Source organism: Erpetoichthys calabaricus, chromosome 5 (assembly GCF_900747795.2).
Source record: "Erpetoichthys calabaricus chromosome 5, fErpCal1.3, whole genome shotgun sequence".
Classification (NCBI taxonomy): domain Eukaryota; kingdom Metazoa; phylum Chordata; class Cladistia; order Polypteriformes; family Polypteridae; genus Erpetoichthys; species Erpetoichthys calabaricus.
In genome coordinates, this window is record NC_041398.2 from 199804808 (window position 1) to 199817654 (window position 12847).

General features: G+C 40.1%; 1 protein-coding gene across 1 annotated transcript; it reads left to right on the plus strand.

Annotated features, from left to right (window-relative positions):
- The first annotated feature begins 490 nt into the window (after positions 1-490).
- On the plus strand, positions 491-8685 carry ptger4a (prostaglandin E receptor 4 (subtype EP4) a). Its single transcript, XM_028802394.2, has 2 exons — positions 491-1814; positions 6645-8685. Exons 1-2 carry the CDS (start codon positions 1023-1025, stop codon positions 7239-7241), a joined length of 1389 nt encoding a protein of 462 aa, XP_028658227.1. The 5' UTR covers positions 491-1022; the 3' UTR covers positions 7242-8685.
- Positions 8686-12847: the final 4162 nt, after the last annotated feature.

A 12847-nucleotide genomic window follows, 5' to 3' on the forward strand; every position in this document is an offset into this window, starting at 1 on the left:
CTTTACGATAATATTACTGTCGCAAATATCACTATATAAAAATACTACTGTACATTGTTAGCATAATTTAGACATTACCATTCTGCCGCGTGTTTGCACGACCACTTTGCTCCTTGTGTCAGTGTGCGTCTTAACGAGGGGGGCACACTAAAGCAGGTCTACAACCCCCCCCCCCCCCCAGGAGACCTTTCGTGGATGTGGGAAGAAAACCACCGTGGGCAACTTCGCACTAACAACTACCGAGCCGCGCTCCCGTGTCGCCCCATCGTTGTTGTTTTAGTCCTTGCTAAATTTAGGTGACCAAAATGTCGCACTCGGAGCAACTCGACTGCAGCGTAACAACTTAGTGGAGTCCTGCGATCGCCCAGGTGCCCAGCGCTCCCTGACTGAACTGCGCCCTTCGTTATCGGGACATCCCTTTGTAAATTATAGGTAGCCAATAAAAGTATAGTGGGCGGGGCTCCGAAAGAGCCATTCTAAAGAGGAACTGATTTTTGTGCAACTTTTCAAACCAAAGTGAGTCACACATGCGGAGGGTGTGCTAATCTGACTTTTGCTATTCCCCACCGAAGCGCTGAGGCTAGCTAAGGGCTAGAATACGCCATCTGTGAAATGTAAGCAAGTTGCTGGGAATGTACGAAGAAGACGACGAGGAAGAAGACGGTTGTTCAACTAGTGTGCCAAGAAGTTCAGCTTGAAAGAAAGCGCCCTGAAGGAATGCTTCTGTTGCTGCTGCTACGATGGACTGTATATCAATCGATTTTTTGACAGCCCCCACAGTCTCGACATGTTGGATTACACGGGCAATCTGTTTCACCGTGGGATAATCCCGAAGACCAGGTGCTCAAACTTTAGCTCGTGTGTCCGCGTCCCTTTGCATTAATTGATATCATTATTTATTACGAATACATTTACAGAAACTCTGGATATTTAGAAAGGAAACAAATAACAAACAGTGGTGCAATGTTCTGATGTTACTTCGTTATCCTTCATAGAACGTTCACCAGGTACAGCAAGCAACAATGGACGGCAGTAACGCTACAAGCTACTCTCACGGTTCCAACATGGATCCCACCATCCCGGTGATTATGTTTATTTTGGGGGTGGTTGGCAACATGATCGCCATAGTCGTCCTTTGCAAATCGAAGAAAGAGCAGAAGGAGACCACTTTTTACACGTTGGTGTGCGGGCTGGCAGTTACTGACTTACTGGGCACCATTCTGGTAAGCCCGGTCACCATCGCCACTTACGTGAAAGGCACCTGGCCAGGTGGAGACGCGCTGTGCCAGTACGGCGCGTTCATTCTCCTCCTCTTTGGACTTGCCGGATTCAGCATCATATGCGCCATGTCCATAGAGAGGTACATGGCAATCAATCACGCCTATTTCTACAACCACTATGTCGACAAGAAGCTGGCAGTTTTAACGCTAATAGCGATCTACGTTTCCAATGTGCTGTTCTGCGCTCTACCGAGTATGGGATTCGGAACAGCGGTGAAGCAATACCCGGACACTTGGTGCTTTGTGGACTGGAGGAGTAACGTGAGCACCCACGCCGCCTTCTCTTACATGTACGCAGGCTTCAGCTCTTTTTTAATTCTGGTCACCGTGGTGTGCAACATCCTCGTGTGCGGGGCTCTGGTTAGGATGCATAGGAAGTTTGTGCGCAGGACATCCCTGGGAACGGATCCCGGCAGAATCGCAGAGTTTCGGAGAAGGAGAAGCTTTAGTCGCCTGGCTGGGGCAGAAATCCAGATGGTGATCCTCCTCATCGCGACGTCTGCGGTTGTGCTCATCTGCTCCATACCTTTAGTGGTAAGTGATTAAATGTGCATTGCCGCGTTGTAAATATAACCTTTTGAATAGTGAGCGTAACGTGATTTTCACAGAAGGGTGTTCAGAATTGCTGTTAAAATTTGAAGACTTCAATGTCATTTAATTGCATTTTAAAATTATCCGTTTATAAACATCCAATTTGTACAGACAGGGTTGACGCTCAATACAATAGGAGCCAAAGACGCGTGCGTTTAACCGCTTTATTAAGGATCGACAGTCAAGATGCGAAAGCTTTTGACAGTAGCAGAGGAACACTCCAGCGCTTTGCCGAGTTAGCACAATTTTTGAAAATCGACCAGGGAGAACTGAACTTTTTAGCAAGACCCCGGAAGTGTTGAAGTGGGTTGCTGTCCTAAAATGTAGTTTTCTAGCACATACATCTTAACCGTCCGACTTTTCAGATAAAACTCCTTCCAAGTGTGGTATGGGCTCGTGATGCCGTGACCGAGCAGAGAATCTGCTACGTGCGAATTTGTGCAGTAAGCTGCATAGGAAGTTTAAAAAGTCAGATGCGTCACGCAGAAATATTTTCATGAAAATCGTTGCTGCTTTAACAATCACATCTCAGATATGTGCAATCTTTCCTATTTATATGCCTTTTATTTAACTGCAGGGAGCTAAAGACTATCCTGACCCATCGGGACCGAAGCAAGAACTATTTCTGGACTCGGGGACAGTTTGGGCGTGCATGCCTTAAACACACGGCACTCGCGCCGTTCCAATTAAACGTCACCAGTAAACTGGAATACCAAATCAAAACCCCACAGAGGCACAGGGAGAATGTGCCGAGTCCACATAAGCAGGCACCGAAGCCGAACTATGAGCCCAGCCTCGGGAGCTCTTAGGCAATACCTCGTATCTCAGAGACAACATGTCGCCCAAACAGGGTCAATTTAGGCACCAGCAAAACTAACATGCAGGGACAGAAGTCGGACGAGCAGTCAGACATATGTAAGCGCATTCTTAAAAATAAATTTGCCGGAGTGGATCTTCAGAGCGATGGCATACGGTAGCCATTTTTGGTTCCCAAAAGACCCATTAACATGAAGGTTCCTGAAAGAACATGTTATTTATTTAGATTTGAAACAGGCTCTATTCTGTTAATAACCATGAATAGATTGTAACAGATTTGTAAATTAGCCATAAATCATACCTTAATCTCCCCCTTCCTGCATCAGTAACACAGACTAAATTCAGGTTTTCTTAATCTGTTAATGCCCTGCTAGTTAGTCTACCATGCATTAAGGATATCGTTTTTTTTCAACATTTAAGGTAGTTTTTCAAAACACAAAGATCCAACGTCATATGCAAAGAACCCTTTCCAGAATGAAATGGTGCTTTGTTAAGGAAAGGTTCAACAAAGAACTACACAATATAAAGAACTATATCATGCCATTAAAGAATCATTATTTTTAAGAGTGTGGGGCGCCACGCGATTCGACAAGATCCCTTTCCATTCGCGAAATGCACCATTTTTACAAAACGTTTTAGACCAAAGACGTGACCTTAAATGAGGTAATACGGAGTAACGCATTTTTACAGTAGCTTCTTCTACAGTTTTCACTAGATCGAGGTGAACTGAGCATTACATTCAGCACATGGATTCTCTCTACTTTCGGTTACACAAGAAATTAGCTGTATTCACCCCGTTAAAGTCTAATTTAAAGTTTATGTGCTACTTTTCGTCAATTGTGCTGGTGTGTTATCAGCTCCCTTAAGTAGAAATGAACTTGAAGTTCACTGTAACTCTCCCGATTCCCGTCTTGTTATTTCTGCCGCACAGTTTTCTGTAAGGCGCTACAACGCCGCATTCATTATTTATTGTTTACAACTCAAGTGGAAATTCCTATTGACACATACAAGGCAAATAAATATGAAACAAATAGAAACGTTACCAAGTAAATCGGCGCTTCAGTGCGCTGAACTACCAGAGCAACGGGTATCGTGAATGGCCGCATATTAGGTGTCGCACCCTGTGACAGCCTGCCGAGAACAAAAAAACTGAATAAGCGGGTTAGGGAATGGAATGCATGAAAACTCAAAAAACAGTAAATACAAAACAGAGAGAGAGAGACAGAGAGAGATCCTGAACATGAGCAGTTTGCACTGCCTTTTAAACTAATTTTTTAACTTTACTTTGTTTATCTGATTGTATGCATATATCATTAGGTTCTTAATACCGTGAGGGATTATTTTTCTATTAGTTTGCGGCGAACGTGATTGACTTTTACACTTTTTTTTTTTTTTTACAGCGCCAACAGCGAAATTTTTTAAAATGCAGACCACACAGAAGGGTCATCCGCATCCCAAGGACGATCAGAGATAGTTTAGTGATCATGTCGGCTGCGACGCCTCCTCGCGGGACATTTTCGTATTGTAGACGAAATCCGACCCGCCGCCTACTGGCAGTTTGTGGGTTAAAAGGCTCGTAAACGTAATTTGCAAGATAAAAGCAAAAAAAAAAAAACCCTGAAAGATAAATAAATGCGTCATAGGATAGAAGACAGTGCGCTATTGTCGAGGAAATTCCTTTATATAGTGGAACAAATTGTAGTGAAAGCGATAAATTACTATTCAAAAGTTGTTTACTGTATGTATGCTAACTGAAATAAGATTGATCTGTCTCTGTTATATGCCATTTGGTATGGGATTAATAAAAAGCACAGTGTTAATATGTGTGATGTGCCATCTATTGGAATGACAGAGACATAACAACCGGTCGGACACATACACACATACTTGTACTTTTATTAAGGTGGATGTATGTGTGTGTATCCTGTCTATCTGTCTCTCTATTTTATATATATATATATATATATATATATATATATATATATATATATATATATATATATATATATATATATATATACACACAAGGGTGGGCAAAAATATGTTTACAGCTGTTCATATTGGAAAGAGAAATGCAGGTTACGATTATTACAATAGCTTTATTAATGTTTAAGGAATTAAATGATTATGATTTAATCAGATGGTTTAAGGTCACATATTCTTATTAGCTCAATTCCGTTATGAGCTTATTATGCTTTAAGTTTTATTATATTGATTTTTATACCAATATCCATTCTTCATTTTATGAAACTTGTTTGTCCTGTAGAGTCCTGATGAGCTTTAGCCAACCCCAGCAGCACCATGCATAAGACGAGCCTGGACAGGATCATACACTCACACTCCCTCATAAAGGACCAATGCATCTATCAGCATATCTTTTGAACATGAGAGAAAGCGAATTTCAACACAGGGAGAACATGCAACACACAGGTGGTACCTCACTTGGCAAGTGAACTGTGGTCCAAATGCTGTGAGGCGACCACAGCACTGGGCCTGCCACCTCATAACATAACATTACATTACATTTTACTCATTTGGGTGACATTTTTATGGAAGTCGACTTACAACATTTGAGATACAATTGATTCAGTTTCTTTTGTTTTTCCATTTGGAGCACAGGCAGGTGAAATGACTAGCTCACAGTCACACAGTGTGAGTACCGGGATACCTTGGTATTTTTTCTTTTCTTCTTGCCATATTTCATGTTACGTAGTGTTTGCTCCTTGTTTGGTTGTTGATACGGGGACGGCAGTGAAACCTCCCCCACAGAGCCCAACACTAGAATGGGACCAATTTCTGTAAATTTGTATATATTGTTTTTACCCCAATAAATATTTTAACAATAAGTTCCGACTGAGCATATGATTTTCTATAATATTCCAATATTCCAATTTCTGTATATTTTTTTTAACTATGTTATGATTTCGTCAAAAAACTTCTGTTTTCCTTTGTCATGCCGTCCGTTTAGTACACAAGTATCTAGATTTATTTTATGCAACTTTTGCTATTTCTTTTATTAGTATGCACATCTCCGAGATACAAGGATGCTGGAGTACTCAGACACAACACATGAACATGGGGAGGAAGGGCCAGGTCTACTCAAACAGTGGGATATTCAAACCCGGTGCTGACCACATGTGTAGTTGTATAAAAATAACATTTTAATATCTAACTGTTAGCCATTCAATTTTCATTTAACTTCAATGGAAAATAATGAGATTGTTGTGTAAATCATAGGCATTACAGTTAAGATTCTGAAGGCATTGCAATAATTGCAACCCACAGTGAATTTCGTGAGAATCTGTACCCATCAGTCCTAGTTCTTACCATCACACCTGCATGCAGAAAAGCCAAAGAAATGCAAATCTGACATAGCTACTATATAACTAGTAATTGTTCTTATGTGAATTTTTAGATATTAGGGTTGCAGGGAGCTGGAGTGTATCCCAGCAAACACAAGGCACTGGACAGAGCGCCAGTCCATCACATGGTGAACACACTCGCACACACACATACACTACTCAATCTCAATTTGGAAAAAAACACATCAAGACATTGAAATAATTATGAATATCAGCAGATCATTTGATATGTCAAGTCAGCCCAACATTAATATAGACTTGGGCGATTAATTTGTTATCATTTTTCTATTTTAGCATGGTCATTAATTGCACTCCTACCTTGACTCCTACGTGTGTTCATTTAGTTGGCGCCTTTACACAAAAGACTTAACAAATCTCATGTGCGTAGTGACATTGCAGTTATGGCAAGTGAAGTGACTTCCTCCGCGTCAAGCAGTAAGTCAGCGTTTCATCCACCAAGCGGCTCCCAAATTTAAAAAGTAAACTGTGAGAATGTTTTTGTTAGGAGAGCTCTGACCTTTTTTACTAATGAAATCTAAGATAGTGGACGTTTTGACGGCATATAACATTTGGTTTCAATTTCTCTTCCCTTCAGGTACGACTCTTTGTGAACCAACTCTACCAGCCCCCAGTGGTCAAAGAGGTGATCAAAAATCCAGATCTTCAGGCCATCCGTATTGCCTCGGTTAATCCGATCTTGGACCCGTGGGTGTACATCCTCGTGAGGAAGACTGTAGTACTAAAACTCATTGAGAAAATCAAATGTCTTTTCTGTCGAATTGGAGGAGGACGACGACCTTCCCGAAGTGACTTTAACTGCATTGACAGCCAGCGGTCTTCTGTGCTGTCCCGGGAATCTCCGTCCATTGTATCCCGGGAGCTCAGGGAGGTCAGCAGCACCTCTCAGACATTATTATACCTTCCAGAGAACAGTGAGAATTTAGTTGGCAGCTGCCGGTCAGACAGTGGGACAGGGGATCTGGGCAGCTCCATGGACAGCGCCTCTTTCAGGACTTTGAAGGGCTCAGGATCTTCAGAAGGTCAGGCCTCAGACGTCGAGTCTTTCAGTGACAAGAACAGTTTGACTTGTCTGTCAAATGTTAGTAACTCTTCCCCATCCTTTGAAAAGGATCGCTCCTTGCATGTGACCTTCACCGATGAAATGTTGAATTTGCCAGAAAGGAGTATATAGCTGCACTTGAATGATGATGATGTTCACATTCAAGTACCCAAGATCTGTTTTAGGTGAATTCTGCCATCAGTGCTGTAGCAACACATTGCTTGCAAGGTACAGACTGACCAATCTGTGTTTTTTCAGCAGGAGAAATCCCATAATTTTTCTTTAAGCTAAAATGTGATTTTTGTTTTTGTTTCTGGTGCTCTTGCAGCTCTTCTGACAGTATTTGATGTAATCAATTATCAAAGTGGCCAATTCAATTGAGGCACTGACGGGACTGAAGAAGGTCGGTTATAGTCCCAGAGTCGGAGTCTGCAATGCAATTGGGCCTCACCTTAAAGTAATATTGGCAACACCTCACATTTCATTCAGACCACTAAACGTTGTTGTTTTTTTTATTTCTAAGCTGTGTGATTTCAGTTCTCCTTGTCATGTTGGCACTCACTTCCTTTAATCCTCTAATGCTTTTAGAAGCGTCCCTATGTAAATGTCCAGTCGACGTTTTTGAGTTTTACTTTTCATGCTAATTGAACGAAATGCCATCCTTGCAACTAAGATCCAGATCAGCAGGTTGAAACAGCCAGGGCATCGATTAAAATCCGCACGTCTTGGCTGATTGACAGCGTCATCGGAATCGTCGATGTTTACGGAATGCCTCTCCTTCTTTGTCGAGACCACTTTGCATGATGAGTAGAAACTGTGGAGTGTCACAATATGATGTAATGTGAAAAATTTCTTTTATTGTTTATTATACAGATACAAGATTGTATTTATTTTCTTCTCCGTGAGAAGGTTAATGAAAGAGGTGCAATAAAATAATAGTTTGCGTTATTTGAAAGAGACATAAATTCACTGTCATTTCTGATCTGAAATTGATTTGCATTTTTAATATGAAATAAATTTGAAAAAAAAATTTTAAGAGTAATCTCTTCATTAATGAAAAAAGTTATACAGGTAAACCTAAAATCAGCATTTCTAAAAAGGGCCAAATATAGGAAAGTTGGAGCATGTGTGCCTCTCAAAAGATTAGGCCCACATCGCAGTACACTTAATGAGCATTTTATTGATTTAAAGAGGACGTGCTTTTCTAATCTCTAAACATAATGGCTGTTATATTGGAACTTCAAAGTGCTGCAGCCTCATTGTAAAATAATTAATCGAGGATGGCTACTATAAAACATTTTAAAGTTCATCAAGGAACAGTTTCAATTTAGTGTACTGCTCTGGAAAAATAAAGTTGATTTATCAGATTTTAACTGACTGCAGCTTCGCCATCCATTCTGCAAAGAAACCTGTACATATCTGTCCATGCATTGAAGCCTTTTGTGTTAAAATGTCGCTGCCTGACTGTTTGATTTGCTTATATTAAGTAACTTTTTGTCTGAGCCTGACAATAATAGTAATACAGATGTGATTTCGAAATATTTTTCCAATTGTTAATAAAAAGAATATTGTAAAATCCCATTTGCAAATGGATTTAATGTGGAAAAAACGCTGCCTGCTTTCATTATAGCCATCCATGTGCTGACTGTCTGGTTAGGAGACTAGTCAGAGACAAGATGTGTTTAATAATGAGATGCCTGCCTCTAAAAGACATCAATAGGCATAGATTAGCATGAGGATGGCATGGGTTTTGTGCGAGTGTGCCCTGTAATGGACTGGCAACTCATTCACAATGGCTCCTGGCTAATGCTTAAGTCTCCATATTCCTCAGTAGGGTGAAGCAGGTTTATTAATAAGAGCAGCATGGTGCTTTGAAAAGAAACTGAAGGTAAATGTTTATGAATAAAAGAATCAGAAATAGGTTTTATTCAGAGTTAATGTTACATTAAAAGGATTGCTGCAGTAAAGATGGTAGATGGTGCATTGGAAACTTTGGAGATCTGTGCATTATGGCCCATATATCTGTTGTAAGAGTGGTGGTGGTGGTGAAGTGAAATGATTGGGCACTGTCCTCGAGTAAACGGAACATAAAGGAATGAAAACATTGGCAGAACAACTGCTCACTGTGACAGAGCAGTGCCTTGTTGGAGCTCGAGGATCCACAAGGGGGGAGATGGCCATCACAAAATAAAAAAAGATGATTTCTGCTGGAAACAAAGAATTGTGACAAACTCATACAGGGTAATATAATCCAGATTGCTGCCATCAGGAAAGTTGTGCAAAAGATAAATTGATGGCTTTGCCAGAACAAACACTAACCTCAAATTTACAAACCATCAAACATAATTGCACATTTGAATATCTGAGCTGCAGTTCAATGTTTCACATAAGTGATGAGAAAACAAAGGAAGGAAGAGGAGGAAGTGATGCTTGGAAAGTAATAAATTAAGAAAGAAAACCAAGGTGGGTGGATGCCATCATCATAGACGCTGAAGACCTCACTGGGAGACCGGACTGGTCAAATATTATCCACTTGGTCTTGAAGAGATGCAGGTAAGTTGAAGGGTAAAGCAGCAACAATACCATGAATACGATTCCACCAATGGAGTCCCTGTCTTACCTTTTCTTAAACCAAAAAAAGGCGTGACTGTACTTTAAATGAAATTAGCACATTGATTAATTGTCCTTGGTGTTTCTTAGCACAAAAGCCCCAAAATAATCCAAGGAGGGAACCATCAAACCCTGGTTAGTCACAAAAAAGGCAAATGTTGAATCTTTATAAATAAAAAATTTATCCATCCATCCATTCATTATCCAACCCGCTATATCCTAACTACAGGGTCACGGGGGTCTGCTGGTGCCAATCCCAGCCAACACAGGGCGCAAGGCAGGAAACAAACCCCGGGCAGGGCGCCAGCCCACCGCAGATAAAAGATTTATTATTAACAAAATGCACTTTAACAAAAATAAGTTTCAAGCAACACGAAAACGCCAAAGGACTTACCTGAAAAAATAAAGGGAATCCAAGGCAAACAAGTTCCCAATAAACAAATCCAAAGAATGGTAAAAAAAAAAAAAAAAAAAACAAAAGTCAAAATCCAGTAAATCACAACAGCACAGAAAAATTGCAATAGAAACTCATTGATGCCAGTGCATTCAATGAACCGCAAGGGACTGTGGGTTTAAATTCTTATTTTGTCTTAATCAACATTACCTTACTTAGTTGTTGTTTTTCATTCTTTAATCAGCAACAAAATCATAAAGAGATGCAAAGTAATCCAACAGATGACCACCTAACTCAATTGTCCAACCAATTTGCTATTAAGCTGTTAACAAAACCCACTATTTAATTCAATGTCTTGTATACCTCAACTTAGCAGGAGTGATACCCAGCAAGAGTTAGTGTTCTCTTTTTGCCACACCAGTCATTTCCACAACTCATTTTATTTTTTCTAAGATCACCATTCAAATGCTTTGTGGACAACAGCAAATCAATATTTCTCAGACCTTAACCTTTTCTTTTCAAACAATCTATTGAGGCAGATATGAAAAAGATGGGTGCACCTATTGGCTCACTTAAAATCTCATTATTACTTTGGATGCTTGTTAAACAAACAATTAAACAATTAAAATTCAAGGCAGTTAAAATCAAGGCAACAGAGGCTGCGCCATTTGTATTTTTAATTGGTTACTAAATAAAGAGGGTGAAACAAAAACCTGCAGAAACCTGCAGCCCCCTAGAAACTGAGTTTGACATCCCTGTTGTACATGGGATCCTTCTATTTTAAACCTCCAGAGCAAGCTTAGATCTTACATTTTAAATCTTTTAGATATTTTGTGATATTTTGTAATAAGCTGGTATGTATTCTTATCTTAGCACAACTTTCCTCAAATTTGGACAATTTCTCGAAATTAGCAGCCAAAATCCACGTGCACGGCCACACCAACACTTCGCTTCCATCAGGCGGATGTAGTTTCCACTACGACTGCCAGACGGCATGACAAGTGCTTCCAATACAATCTTTGGTACGTATCAAATATGTATGGACCAGCACTGGCAGGATACAGTACGCCACTTCGGTTGCATTGAGGCCAGAAGCAGTTTGAAGCGATTTTGCGACAATCATCTACAAGGGGTTAATTTCACTTTTTTGATTCCAGTCAATGGAAAAAAAGCTCTTTAATGTCAAAATGAAAACAAATCTTTGCAAAATGGTCTAAATAAATAAATTACAAATATAAAACATTTGATCATGCAAGTATGCATGGCCTTCAAGTTTGTATTTAGTAGATGAACCTTAGGCAGTCATGACAGCCTTGAGTTCTGTGTGCACAGGTTTCTCTCTGTCAGCTTTGCACATCTGGACACTGCACTATTCCTTTATTCTCCTTAGTAAAAGTGTTCAAGCTCTGTCAGGTTGTATGGTCATCGTGAGTGAACAGCCTTTTACAAATCCAAATTGTGGATTGAGACCTACAACAGGACATTAACATTCCAGTATACACTCTAAGAAATAACGGTTCTTTAATGGTACTTTATGAAGAATTATTATTATTATTATTATTATTATGATTCTTTCCAAGGTTGTGTGTTTTTTTTCGTAGGACCATTGCTTGACAAAGCACCATTTCATTGTGGGAAGGGTTCATTGCATATGAAGTTGTCTCTTTGTGCTTTGAAAAATGTTCTAATATATAGAAAAAAACTGAAATCTTTATCGTATGTTAGGCTACCTACAGTAGCAGGACACTAACAGATTAGGAAAACTTCAATTTAGCCAGCGTGATATGCAGCAAGAGTCCTTTTAAAATCATAACCCATTGGTATTGCACAAATTTCTTTCCATCTATTCCTGGTCATTTACTGTAAGGAGCCTGCTGCTAAACTAAATAAATAAAGTTAGTTTCTGAAACCTTCATGTAGATGGACCTTTTAAGCAACCAATAGTGGTTCCCCTATGGTATCACTCTGAAGAACCACTCAAGTACCCTAACTTTTAAGAGGGTAGCTTTGGATTTATGCTTGAGGCTGTTGTCTTGATACAAAAACAAAACTTCTCACATGGCTGCAGTCCTTTAACCTTCACAAGACTTCCAGAGCACTTCCCAGCCTCATCAATCAAATTTACTATCGCTTGTAACTCCACAAGAGTAGGTGTCTTGTTGGCCTCCCTCACAAGTCTTCTCGCATGATCACTCAACCTGCTCTAGCAGATTTACAGCTGTACCATACTCTTTTAATTTCTTAATGACTGATTTATCTGGACTCCAAGGGATATTCAGTGACTTGGAGATTTTCTTGTCCACATTCCCTTACTTGTACTTTTCTGTTACTGTCAGAGCTAATAAAATCTAAGGTATGCTCACTTTGATGGCATACTGTATATAGTAATATTTGGTTTCAGTTTCTCTTCTCTTTAGTTAAGATTCATTATGAACCAACTCTACCAGCCACCAGTGGTCATAGAGGTCTACCAAAACCCAGATCTCCCTTGATTGGTTAATCTGATCTTGAGCCAATAGATGTACATCCTCCCAGGGGTGTAGCACAGAACTCTGGGAACTATACATAAGAAGTCTCTGTGGGCCCCTTCCTCTCGAAAACACACATTTCCTTCAAGGCTTCGAAGGCCCTCCCACCCAGTGGACCCTGGGTAATCTTTATCCTTTTTCCCCCACCACGACACCCATGCATCCTCCTGAGGAAGGCTGTAGTGTTCAAATTGACCGAGAAAATC